The sequence below is a fragment of the Paroedura picta genome, chromosome 4 (genome assembly GCF_049243985.1).
Source record: "Paroedura picta isolate Pp20150507F chromosome 4, Ppicta_v3.0, whole genome shotgun sequence".
Classification (NCBI taxonomy): domain Eukaryota; kingdom Metazoa; phylum Chordata; class Lepidosauria; order Squamata; family Gekkonidae; genus Paroedura; species Paroedura picta.
The window spans coordinates 54,669,602-54,683,113 of NC_135372.1; the positions used below are offsets into that span (position 1 = coordinate 54,669,602).

The window sequence follows — 13,512 nt, forward strand, 5'->3', positions numbered from 1 at the left end:
AGCCTGCACAGCCAGTAGATGAGTATGAGGCAAATCCCTGAGACGCTGGGAGCTCTGCTGGGGCTTGGCTTGCTTCCAGTATGTCTGGCCAAGGACAGCCCACATATCTCCCCTCACACCCTGTTTTGTTGGCCAGCATATATTCAGTTGATGCATTTTTTCCTGCACTTTGGCCAATAAGGACACCTACCCCTGTTGAAGAGGGGGAAAATGTTTTTTCCATCCAATGTTACTTCCTGTCACTATAACCGCATAAACCCCCTCCATTTGACCAGCAGGTGTCACTCTTAAGGAGTCCTTAGAAACCACTAAGGGAGCCATTGGCAGCGGATGGGGTATATATACTCTGTGTTTTAATATTCCGCAGGGTAACCATATGTCCTCCTTTTTTTGCTTTTCAAAATATGGTGACCTTAACATTAGACAAGCAAAACAGATATCACATCAGCACTGCCCACCAAGGCACAGAATGGATAGAGATCATCTGCATAAAGAGAAAGTACAGAAAACCAGTTTTGCAAGATAAGGTCTTATGCAGATAAATAGGAAAATAAATAGGAACATAATGTACAGTGTATAAAAGGAGTGTGTGTATAGAATAAGGTGCTCATGGTAAGCCATACATAACTGATTTTGTACCTCCTGGCCAGAAAGTTGGTCAACTGATTTATCAAGAATGCCAGACTGGTGATTTTAAAAGTCTTTGGTGGTGGAACTGTTATTCATCTGGACCATGAGTGACCCAGATTCAAAGACCACCAATCAGATGCAGCTGAAACAGTGAGGCTGTGCATGATTGGCTGTCTTTGGACTGATCTACGGAATACGATGGTTCCCTTCAACTGTAACTGCCGTTACGGACACAGGTGTCTTAGAAAGCTGTAACAAGGTGAGGTCTTCAGGTCTTTTTAATCGTTTTTCTTATTAACCCATGCACTTTACACAAATTCTAACTTGTGAACAACACCCAAAGCCTCTCTGATCTCTTTCAGCATTTGTTTGTGCTGGACTAACAGCTTTGGCTGTTCCTATAACCAGCATCTTCCCAGGGGGGAAATGTAAATCCTGCCACAGCAGAACTAGACACTGATGTGCGGAGGGATAAGCTATAAAGCAGCCTTCCTCAACTTTTTTTTTTACCATTGAAAACCTACCAAAGTATTCTTCAGGCTTAGAGAAACCCCAGAAGTAGTATGATCATACAGAATATGATTGGGAAGCATAACTGTGTACATGCCCCCCTGGGGCCCCTTCCCACCCCATCCAGGCCCATCATTGGCCATTTGGGGAGAGGGAGGGGGAGGTTGACATGACCATACATGGTCATATCACCCAATAAATGTTTTTTTTTAATATGAAAAATTAACTCCCACCCATTCAGGAAACCCTTCCAGGGCCATAAAGGAATCCCAGGGTTTCATGAAATACTGGTTAAGAAAGCCTGCTATAAAGGAAGGAAGCAGGGAAGGATTTATTCACAAGATGAGACTCTTTGTTATGCATTCTAAGTATGGTTGCCAACTGCCTAGAGAAAAATATATCCTTTTAATTGAGGCTTAATGGGATGTTATTGTGTTATGAGAAACTTTACCTACTCATTCCAACACATTAAATCTCTATTAAAGAGACAGCACATTTCCCCCTGAGCAGTGGCAGTTCTAATTATGAGCAATTACCATACAAAGAAGTTGGCTTTATACCCCGCTTTTCACTACCTGAAGGAATCTCAGTGTGGCTTACAGTTGCCTTCCCTTCCTCTCTCCACAACAGATACCCTGTGAGGAAGATGGGGCTGAGAGAGCTCTGAGAATTGTGACTAGCCCACCTTGGATGTGGGGTTACCCTCAACAACCTTAGCAACGTTTCTCCAATTTTTACATACTATTTGGAAGGTCAGTGTAACCCTTTATTTCTTTCTGAGACCCCTTATACGCAACTCCTGTAACGGCTCGTTTGTAGTTTTCTGAAATTATGTATGATGTATGTTGTCTCCTTGCTAGTGATGCCAGCCTCCAGGTGTGACCTAGGGATCCCCTAGAATTATAGATTATCTCCAGAGATCAGTTCCCCTTGGTAAAATGGTGGCTTTGGCGGGGCTCTATGTCATTGTACTTTACTGAAGCCCCTGTCCTCCCCATGTTCCATCCTCAAATCTCCAGGAGTTCTCCAGTCTAGATCTGGCAATCCTACTCCCCCATTCCTCACCAGTGGCTTGAGGGGATCTGGCAACCCTACTCCTTGTCTTCCTTAAAACCTCCTGCTTATCTTCATTGCCACCAAAGTCTCTTGTTTTAGAATACTTATTTAGATCTGGCAGAATTACAGAACAGTCAGCGTGTGGGATTGGCTCTGGGGTAAAAAGGGATCCTTTAAATAAAACTGTTGTTTTTACTTAAACAGACAGTTTACTTAGAAGTAAAGCAGCAAAACAGATATAAAATGGCTTATATTTGTAATTCTTTCAAATACGTACAGTCCTTTCTCTAAAGTTCCTTAAATAAATAGCTACAATCCACTTCTCTCTTAGGCTAGTAACTTCCACAAGTAATACAGATTTCTCTCACACTCCACAGCACCCCACTTAATCTCTTCATCCCCTTCAACTTCTTTTTCACCTCCCTACAAACCAGTTAACTCTTTCCTCCAAGGTACATGTACCATCCAATTTTATACACTTCACTTAGCCATCCAGCCCAACATTTTAGATCACAGCAACATACACTTAAAAACAGAGAAATAAAATACACAAAATATTTCGACAGCAAAACATCACCGTCAGAAAGCTGTATAATAATGTTATTTTTATAGCATTCTCTCTTGCTATTGTCTGCCCATGGCCCTTCAGTTAGAACAGGCTGGGCTATGGGTTTGTTTGTTCCTAGTCAATAGACAATCTTATGCTTTGATTACTCTGTAGCCACCATAACTGTGTGATCAAAAGTATTGTATGTCCTTGGTACTATCCCTGATGCACAAACCTCATTCTGGTGGAAGCCAAAGGCTATAATTCTGCATACAGTTGCACGGGAACGAGTTCCCTTGAATTTGAAAGGATTGCTGAAAAAAATATTCATGAACTCATGATCACTCAATGTGGGTTAATTACATCTTAACATCCTTTATCCAAGCTGTGGCATTGAGAAAGAGAGCTTTTGTTTTCCAATCTTTCAATGTATGCTCACAAACAATCTGAGGATACTAATTCCCATGTAATAAATGTGTTTGTGGAACAGGGTTAGTAGTTAATGTGAAATCATTAAAACAGATGGTTATGACTGTCTATGGCAAAAAAAAGAAGTTCCTGGCAGTTAGAGCAGTTCCTCAGTGGAACAGGTTTCCTTGGAAGTTTTTAAACAGAGTCTAGGTAGCCACCTCACAGAAATGTGGATTCTGTGCATTTTGGCAGATTGTAAGTAGGTGGGCAGAAGGGGTCCATGCTTGGCTCTTGGGGCTCTTTCTTGCATGTCTAGGGAAACTCTGGGGTCAGGTGGCAAATTTTCTCCAGGCCAGACTGACCAGGGATTCTGGTGGGGTTTTTTTGGGGGGGAGGGGCATCATCTTGGCATGAAATCGGGGTCATTGTGGGTAGGCAGGTAGTTGTGAATTTCCTGGATTCTCCCAGGGGGTGGACTAGATGATCCTGGAGGTTCCTTCCAACACTATGATTCCATGATTCCATATATTCCAAAGAACACTGGCAGTGAAAAGTATTAAACTAAAATAATTACTTGGTGGTCCAAACAGTTTCATTTTGAGGGGTTTATACAAAGAGTTTGCTTATGCAAATTTTAATATTCCAGAACATTTTCTGGTACCTAGCCAATTGCCAGTCCAAACAAGGCACCTATTATAATCTGCCTTGAGTTTTAGAAGGGAGAAACCTGGGGAGGACAGGAACTGCAGTAGGGAGATTCCGCACCAGCGGCGCCACTCCGGGCTACTGCCAGTGCATAGCTGCGAAACTGCATGCTCTGCAGCGTGCTGTGTCCCTACAGGGGACACATTCCAGTGCCAGATTGTCTCTGGCGCTGAAATGTGTGTCGCAGAGTACACATTGGCGGCTGGCATGTTTTTTTTTTTTTTAATTTAGCTGGAAGGTAGGATTGCTGTCCAGACAATCCCACCTTCCTGCAAATTTTTTCAAAGCCCTGATCCGCCCTGTGGTGCTGTGAAGCTGTCCATGGCATTTTTTGCCCCCTGCAGGCCTCCGTAGGGCAGGCCCACCCTGGCTTTTTCCACCCATGCAGAATTGGCCTAGGGTAAATACCAGTGAGTCCTCTCTCCAAAGCCCCCATTTTATCCAAAGGAACTGATAAAATGTAAGCCACCACAGACCAGCTGGACTGGGAGAGGTGGCATAAAGGTAAGAGGTAGTAGGTAGGTAGATAGGTAGATAGATGTGGCCAATAAATTTCTTAAATAAAATAACAAATAAATTCCTATCTATATGTGATATAACAAATGCTTGCAATGCTCAGGCAGTAAATGCATGCAAATCCTTATTGGGCTAGTTCTTGATCTTTTAATTACTGCCTGGTTCTCATGATTTTATTTCAGACAAAAGGATAAAAAAATTCTAATCAGAAATCAGAAACGCAACTTCTGTAGGACCACAGTTGTGTCGAGGTGGCAATCTCCCCCCCCCCTTTTATAGGGCTCTGGCAACCTTTAAAGGTAATTATCCAATAAATTATAATTTATTGGAAACGTGTCACCAGGTAGCTGAGAACCATGGACTACTTACGGAGTCCAGTTCCTATGACAATCAGAATTCTAACCTTCGTTTACATATATAAGCCCTGATTCCCTGACATTGTAAGTGTTCTTGAATGCAGTTTCCTACTTAATTTCCTTTCCTAATCTCCTGTTTGAAGTAGTACATGAAATATTCTTCAACAGCTTTTAATGGATGATGGATTTTTCACATAAAATAGTAGAAAAGACAAAAGGGCAGAGGGGTATCAGTGCAATGCAGCACTTAATGCAGCAAAATGAATTGAAGCTGTGTATATGTTATTTCAGCTTACATAGATACTCAGAGGACCTGTGAAGACCAAATAAAATTCCCCCTTTGGTCTTTGCTCCTTATAATTTTTTTTTTTAATCCCTCCTTGACTTTCTGGTGATATCTGTAAACCGCTTCGCGGTATTAAATAAAAGGGTAAGGGCTAAGTGGGAGGAGAGTGGGCGGGCGCTGTCCGGGATAAAAACTCAGAGGAGCGAATCAGGAGCCGCTTTGCGGCTCCTGATTCACTCCTCCGTGTGGCACTCAAGGACCAAGTGGCTAATTGGGAGGCGCACTTCGTGCACCTCCCCATTGGCTACTTGGCCTGTCTTCTGAACAGCACACTGCTGACTCTCTAGTCCTCCCGAGCGGCCATCCCCGAGGACGGGGATAACCACCAGGGAGGACCATCGCCTCACGCCACTGCAGCCTGGGAAAGCAGCTTTCCCAGCCGACAACAACAGCCCTTCCCGCCCCAGGGACCTGCCGCTTCCCCCCCCACCCTGCCCAGACGACTCTTCCACCCCACCTCTCCGCGCCCTTCCCACTTCGAACGCCATCCCGGCCATCCATTTGGCGCCCACCAACCCTTCTCCCCGCCCCAACTTACCCTTTCGCCCTTCGCACGCCTTGCTGCCCTTTCCCTGTGGCCGTGGACAGGTCCGCGGCCCCGCTGACAGCCCCGCCCAGCCACCGCTCCAAAGCCACACGCGTCCATGCATGCTCCTGGCCTCGTGGCGCCATCAATGCTGCCTCTGTCATGCCTCTGGCCGCGCCATTGCCAAGCCCCGCACCCGCTGCTCCACGTGCCCCCAGGAGACGCTGACCCACCCCTGCCACTGCGAGGACCGCAACCACCCCTCCAGAGCCGCCTTCCCGCCTGACCAGCCTCGACGGGCCTGGACGGCCCCTGAAGCGTCGACACGCCACTGCCCGCAATCACAGACCCCGGCCACAACTACTGAGGTAGGCCGCAGCACGCGCCTGCTAATGCTGACGACCGCTCCCACGCTGACCCACCGCCACCCTTGGGTCCGCGGTTGGCGATCGTGACACCGCTGAGCCACCCCGCCCAATGCGAGAGCCTCGCTATTGCATGCTGTATTTAGAGTACAGCGGGCTTATTTTCTAGTTTGCATATAAAAGAGGTACTGCAGGTTACTGAGAAGGGGGATTAAATCCATTGTTAATATTCATCTGAGAACAGGGGCTTCCCCAGGTTTGCAGAAACATACACCCAATGTCCTAAGTATCTACCCCCAGGGGACTTTTTTATGATCTGCACCTATTGGGTTACCCATTGGTATTAAATATATTATGCATAGTCCATGTTGTCCTGATTTTATCAGATTACAAAGGATAAGCAGGGTTAAAGGTAAAGGTAAAGGTATCCCCTGTGCAAGCACCGAGTCATGTCTGACCCTTGGGTTGACGCCCTCTAGCATTTTCATGGCAGACTCAATACGGGGTGGTTTGCCAGTGCCTTCCCCAGTCATTACCGTTTACTCCCCAGCAAGCTGGGTACTCATTTTACCGACCTCGGAAGGATGGAAGGCTGAGTCAACCTTGAGCCAGCTGCTGGGATTGAACTCCCAGCCTTATGGGCAAAGCTTTCAGACGGCTGTCTTACCACTCTGCGCCACAAGAGGCTCCTGCTCAATATTTGGATGGGTGATCACCAAAAAACAGGTTGCTACACTGAATCAGATAATGGCAGATCACTTCTGAACAGGTCTTGCCTTTAAAACTCTATTGAATCATCTTAAATCAGCTGCAATTTGACAGTAAACACCGCCCCAAATATATAAAAATTCGATTTGGTACCATTCACCTTAAGAAGTACATAGTAATTAATATCTTGCATATAACATACTACCTTTAATTAAGCAAATAATGTAATAAGAAATAAATTTAAGTTTAGCAATCTATGTAAATGAAGCTATTGACAAAGGTTGCACTTTCATGGGAATTTATTTGGAAACTGAGTGGAACACTGATAAGTCTTATTGGAGATAATAGGGTCCCCATAAGCCAGACGCAAAATGACTGTATTTAACACTGAAAGTACTTCTTAATACTTGTTTCAAAGAGAACTTCAAAACAAAATCAGAGTTGTATAAACGTTAGGTCTCCAGTGTAAAGGTTTTTGTTTAAATGCTTCCTTTGCCAGATGACTTAAAAAATCTTTTATTATGAGTCTGAATCTCCTAGCTATACCATAAGGAGAATAACTGGGTAATGTTTGAGTAAGCTTTGGACATGTGAGCTGAGTTCCAAGTCTACCAATTGCAGTTCTACATCGGGGTTGCAGTGCTGTTGTTATGTAAATACTAAAGTTTCCATTAGAACAGTGCAAGCTTGTGGAATTACTTGTCTTAAATCCGTTGATTTTCATGAGTTTAGACATGACTAACTGAATGTGTTGATTCAAGTGGGTAGCCATGTTGGTCAGAAGCAGAAGAATAAATTTAGAATCCAGTGGCTCCTTTATGACCAACAAATGACCTTTTGTGTATCTGAGAAAGTGTGTGTGCACACTAAACTTCATACCTTGAATAAAGCATTGTTGGTCTTAAAGGTGCTCACTGGACTCCAAATTTGTTCTACTGTTACGAGTGGTGATCATGCTCAATATTTATATAACATCCGATGTTCAAGTGTTCAGACCTCTGGAACCAACGGCTTAGATCGGAGTGAACTCGGCACAGACTTGCACTAGAAGTAGGCGCCGAAAAGGTGACAAATCACCCTTTACGTTTTGACACAGCCGTCTCTCTTCAGACCAAAAGGCCTAGCCTCACCGCATTGTTTTGAAGCCCAGTCTGCGCGTTAGTAGCCTGGAATGAAATGGCTTCCCTCCCGCGTCAGAGTGCGCAGGCCTAAGGGCTGAGCCCATAAAAGCGCACTCGGAAGGCAGCCCCACTTCCCCCTCACTCAGGGGGGCTCCATCCCGACCATGCCCGAAAAGGGCGAAAGCGGCGGAGAGTTCCACGCTGAGCCCGCGGGCGGAGAAGCAGCCCCCGCAGCCCTCACGGGGGCGGCCGAGCCCAGGAGGAGCCGCAGCGCTCGCGTGGGGGCAGAGTAGGCCGGAGCTGAACAGGCGCCGGGCCGGCCGGAGACGAGCGGCGTGTGTAACAAAGCCTTGGTAACGTGGTTGCCAGCGCAGCGCCGGGCGCTTGGTAACCGGGCGTTGCCTCTTTAAGCCGCCGAGGGGCGGGATGGGGGTGGGGTCTTAAAAAAAAAAGAAGAAAAAAAAAAAGAAGCCGGCCCTTTTTCCACCGCACCCTCTCTCCGCCCGGCTGCCTGCCTGCCGCTTTCCGCTTGCTGGGTCCTGGAGCGCTCAGCCGCCGCCGCCGCCTTTCTCTTTCGCTTCTTCCCTCCCTCCTCCTCCTCCTCCTGGCGCGCGCCCCTTTCCATCCCATGCGGGCGGCGAGGCAGGAGTCTTCGGTGGCAGCGCAGCCCCAGGCGGCCAGCTCCGGCCATGTCCCGCTCCTGTCGCCGCTGCCGCTGTGCTTGGCGCCCCTTGCGCCGCTGAGGCCGGCCGAGTGGCGTTGCCGCCGCCGCCGCCGCCGTGGAACGAGCCGCTGCTGCCGCTGCCGCCGCCGCACTGGGGGCCACTCATGAGTGCGGAGCCGCCGTCTCCGCCTTCGCGCGCCTCCTCGCATCTCCGCGCTCTCTTCAGGATGGAGCCGGTCCCGCCCGCCGCTTCCGAGCAGCTGGTGGGCGCCTGCGAGTTCCTCAAAGGTGAGGCGGGCAGGGAGCGGACCCCGGGCGGGAGAAAGAAATCCTGTTAGGAACGGGGGGGGGGGGGAGAGGACCTCCTCAGCGCCTGCCTCCCCGAGAGGGAAAACGGGGCCTTGAGGCGACGCGGAACAAGCTTCCCGGGGGGAGGAAGGAAACGGGAAAAGTTGAACTCTTCTCCCCCCCACACACACACACGCACACCCTGCTTCATTGTGCGGAGGAGGCGGGATTGGGAGGCTTCGCCTTCCCCTCGAGGACAACGGCAGCGCTTTTTTCGGTGCACGCGGGGTTGCCGACGGTGGATTGCCCAATATTTGTGTCGTTTGTGCAGCCCCGGGTCGCTTGACTAACGCGATCGTGATCCAGTTTACGGTTGCGTGGACTCGCGTCCCCCTTTTCAGATCTGACGAAGTGGACTCTGATCCGCGAAAGTTTATACTCGAATAAAATCGTCTTCGCTTCACAGATTTCAGGCCTCCGTTTTTGCTTCCGACAGACTTAAGACGGCATTTACTCCTCTTAGAGTTGAGGGGATTTTACGAAGCGTGTTCAGGGTTAGAATTTTAGTGGGATTCCCTAATGCTAATTTCAGACAGCGATGTCTTTCTTAGTGAGAACTGAGATATTTTGTAGTAAATGATAAATTGAGACAGTAGGTTTGCTTTAACGTTTACCGCACTACACCGGCAACTCTTCTTACTCACTCCACCCCCCCTTTCTTTCAGACCGACTGTATTTTGCTACTTTACGGAACAAACCAAAAAGCACAATAAACACCCACTATTTCTGTACGGATGAGGAACTTGTCTATGAAAAGTAAGCTTGTTATTATTTTTTCCTTTTTTCTGTTGCTTCTTTATTGCTAATGCTCACTTTCATTTTGTAGTTTGAAGTGTGTGTGTACAGTGTGTTGGCAAGTAGTCTTCATACTTTATCTTAGATTTTATGCAAAAAGGAGTAGCTAGGAGTGTACTGACTTTGGATACCTGCAAGTCTTAAATGAGCTATTTATGAGTGTTATTGCATCTTCTTAGAGTATTTAATAGAAAATTCCCCATTTTAGTTGCTCATTGTAAAATGGGTAGTACTTCTGACAGTTGTGAGAATTTGAAATGAATTTGTTTTTAAAGTATCCAAATCAGTTGCAGTAATCTCACCTCTTAAAATTTGTTTTCTAGCTGTCTCAAAAAATTTAGTAGACTCTATCATTTGAAAAATGGCCAGTTTCTATGCACATGCCAGTTGTATGTGATTAGCAATTCACAATAATAATGCATGTTCAGTGTTTAGGTTTTTAATATAGTATTTCAGGAAGCGGGTACTGTAAAAAGAAAATTAGTTTCTGGTTGAATTCTCTGTAGAGTCATAGACTGTCTTCCTTTATTCTGCCCTACAACATTCTGGTTCAGCTCCAATTACAAACAGTTATCAAAGAACTCTGACAGCCTCAAGAAGTTCTTAATTATTGACTTTGTAAAATATTTGTATACTGAGGACTTCTTTAATTAATCATAGTGCACTTCTCTTCCTTTGAGATATAACCATGTTCTTGGAGGCCCACAAGACATTTATAATAAAGCAAATGAAGAGATAGTATCTATTAATATAGAAAAATTACATGGTATGACTTTATTGCCTGTCACTGATCATCAGCGCTTGAATGAAATGAAGAGGAATGAGAATTTGAGGGAGGATGGATACTTAAAATTTAAAAACCACAAACCACTCTTCTATCAAGTTAGTATTATGAAATTATGGTGGCACCCCAGGGTCTCAGGACTTTTGTTTCAAAGGGATTTGTTGCTTTAAAATCTTTTTGGTAGGTGCCTGGCATATGTTTATGTTTTGGAATTTTGTGTTTTTAACCACAAGACATTCATTTTTTTTTAAGTTGACATATAATTTTTTTTGGGGGGGGGTAGTGATGGAAATGTCTCATGATTGGCTGATCCATGCGTCAGTCAATGTTCTCTGCCCAGTATAATAGGTGACTTCAAATTTGTCAGTAGAGCTCACAAAATCAACACTGTTCTCATAGCTAACCATGGGAACAGGAACCATTGGTTGCTCTTGGGACTGATTCAGTTTGGAAAATTGCACTTCTGCCCATTAGGGATAGATAACGATCCACAGTAAACTCTGTTGATGGCTTTCTTTACTCTTAAATATTTCATTTTTGGTTGTCATTTTTCTCCTGACTTTTAAACATTTCTCAGTGAAACTGCTTTTTAAATCTTGTTCGTATTATTGTGATGCATATGTTGAGAAGTCTGTAAATGGCCTAGTCTGTATATGAAGCAGACTTATATGGAGGAATGTTGAGGTGGTTGAACTGGCTGTAGTACTTCTGAGGAAAGGGGAGAAAGAAAGTTTTCATGCTAGTGTTGCTGGACTGAACATCGGACTTCTTTTCACAAGTGGAGTCAGATTCCCTACTCATGAGAAGTATTGAGGTCTAGCTCTGTGGTGACTTATCTTTCTCTCCTAACATTTTTTCTCAAAGGGGAAATCTCCGATTGCCAGGCATATTCCTGCACCTGGTCCATGCCTCATCCCTTTGCCTCCTCTGCTCTTGATGTGCTTCAGGAGATTGTGGGTCAGTCCACAATCAGGAGATTGTGGGCCAGTCCATGGTGGGACCCTCGGGCCTGAGTGTCCTGCTCGTTTAGGATCCCTTTAGTCCATTTCTCTGGGAGGATCTGCCACCCTGAGGGCTGGGAACAGGTTGTCCTCCTACTCTATCTGCCCATTCTAACCCAAGATGGTCCATGACAATCAGACTTCCTGGCTTCAATTCCATGTTGACTGACCACAAATGAGACTTGACCCTTCATTTGTAGAGTATTAGAAGATCTCATCACTACTTTCTGATGCTTGGTACAATAAAATATCATTTTTTTAAATTATTGAGGACAAAAATAAATTATTTTTATTTTTGTTTTTTGCTTTGCTTAAACCACAACAAATATTAGTCTTGTTTAAAGTGGAGTCTGAATTTAATACAAATACAGTCTCTTAAAAACAAATTTATGACCTGCTCTTATTGGGGCTGCTTTGCTGTGGTTGAAAGGACTGTGGGACAGAAATTGGCAAATCATCACAGGCATTAACCACTGGACCAACTAGATGACCTTATTTTGCCTGCTGAGCCAATCAGAAAGGGTGGGCTATACAAATACACTTATTATTATCATCTCTACGATATGCTCAGGACTTTTACCTATAAACGTTTATGGTTCTATCCACCAATAAGAGAACAGGACCATATGCCTTCAGTCTCATAAAGGACACTGATCTGCTTAGTAACTACTATCAGCAGCAGCTTAGGGTAGAGATTTACTTGTCTGTCAGGTGAGTCAGGGCAGTGTAATGACAAAGGGGCAGACCAAAACAGAAAGAAATACCTTCTAATATTAATTTCAACTTGCACCTATCTGCAATAAACTGCTATGCCTTTAAGTTGTCAGAGACCTCCCTTTGCAACCATGACAATTAAACGTACTTAGAAATATGCTATGTATTTTCTAACTTAATAAAGCCACGAATATGCACTTTTATTTAGAAAGTATCCAAATAATGAAAAAATGGTTAATTAAATGAGCCTTTTTTCCTTGGTGATTTAACATCCCTTTATTTAAATAATTTTTTTAATTAGATGGTAGTATATGGTAGGCCATGGGGTTTGAATGGGTTCCATTCTTGAGAGTCTTCATGAAAGAGGGGAAAGAAGAAATGTGTTCAGAAGACGAAAGGAAATACAGCTCCTAGAACAGACTTGAATTTGGGCATTTGTCCAACAAGTGAGTAGAACTGACCCTTTAAATAATTGAGAGGACTTTATCTGTTTCTTATAGAGGCCAAATGCTCTAAATATACACAGTATTTTAAAATGTCATTTCTTCTGTTTTCTGGACTAACATGATTAATTTCACGTTTACTCATTAATTATAGTATTTAGGGTTCCATATCCTTAAACCTTATTTGAATTGGGTTCCTAGGGCTTGTTCAAGCATGGGGATTTATACTATAAACCTGTCCACTGTGGGTTGTTAAAAAAACACCTGTCTATTGTGGTTTGTTTTTTTAAATCAGTAAGCCAGCTGAACCCAGTGATACTTATTTGCCAGTAAAACATCTGTAGGAATAAGCTGTAAGTGTCTCTCACTCTGTGTCAGCTGTATTTAGTAGGGATAGTGTCTGTTGTACAGTACCTAATGCAGCATGGGGATTTTAATAAATCTTGTAAGTCAAAGTACATTTCTGTTGCACTGCAATGGTATTTCTAGTCTCAATACTGCTTGAACTGCTAATCCATGAATAGCTGATCCATGAAATGGTGGCCATATCAAGCATTCTTAAGTGTAGTGGGAATAAGAAAGAATGAGACTGAATTGTACAACAAGCATCAAAACCCCACCTGGGTTCTCAGTTTTTCACCAATCTCAGACCAATCTTCACCAATCTCATCGTCTTCCAATTTCCAACATTAGAATAAAAAAAAATTCTATCCACTAACCACCAAAGCCCTTGATCATATTATCTTCTACCCCTCTTTCCCAAAGAAATGTTTAATAATACAAATAATAAACTTTATTTTTCTAACCCACCCTTCCTGTGAGACTCGGGGCAAGTAACATCAAACAGCAAAAACCAGCCAAATTAAAATATAATTATGTGCTTAGGTGCATATAGAAAATAAATGTGTTTTAAAAGGAGGAAAATATCAGTGATCACACTCTATCCTTGGCTGTGATGCATGTTTT

General features: G+C 44.4%; 1 protein-coding gene across 7 annotated transcripts in view; it reads left to right on the forward strand.

The window, feature by feature from the left end:
* The first annotated feature begins 1,617 nt into the window (after positions 1 to 1,617).
* CDC14A (cell division cycle 14A) overlaps positions 1,618 to 13,512 on the forward strand; it is a 125,678-nt gene continuing 113,783 nt past the window's right edge. For 2 of the 7 annotated variants that reach the window (XM_077332866.1, XM_077332868.1), the window contains exons 1-2: positions 8,171 to 8,749; positions 9,475 to 9,565. In XM_077332866.1, the coding sequence (XP_077188981.1) occupies positions 8,626 to 8,749; positions 9,475 to 9,565 (215 nt within the window). In that variant the 5' untranslated portion in view covers positions 8,171 to 8,625. Of the gene's footprint in view, positions 1,893 to 7,973; positions 8,750 to 9,474; positions 9,566 to 13,512 lie in introns of those variants that run through there. The other 5 variants (XM_077332867.1, XM_077332865.1, XM_077332864.1 and 2 more) reach the window with 5 other exon arrangements.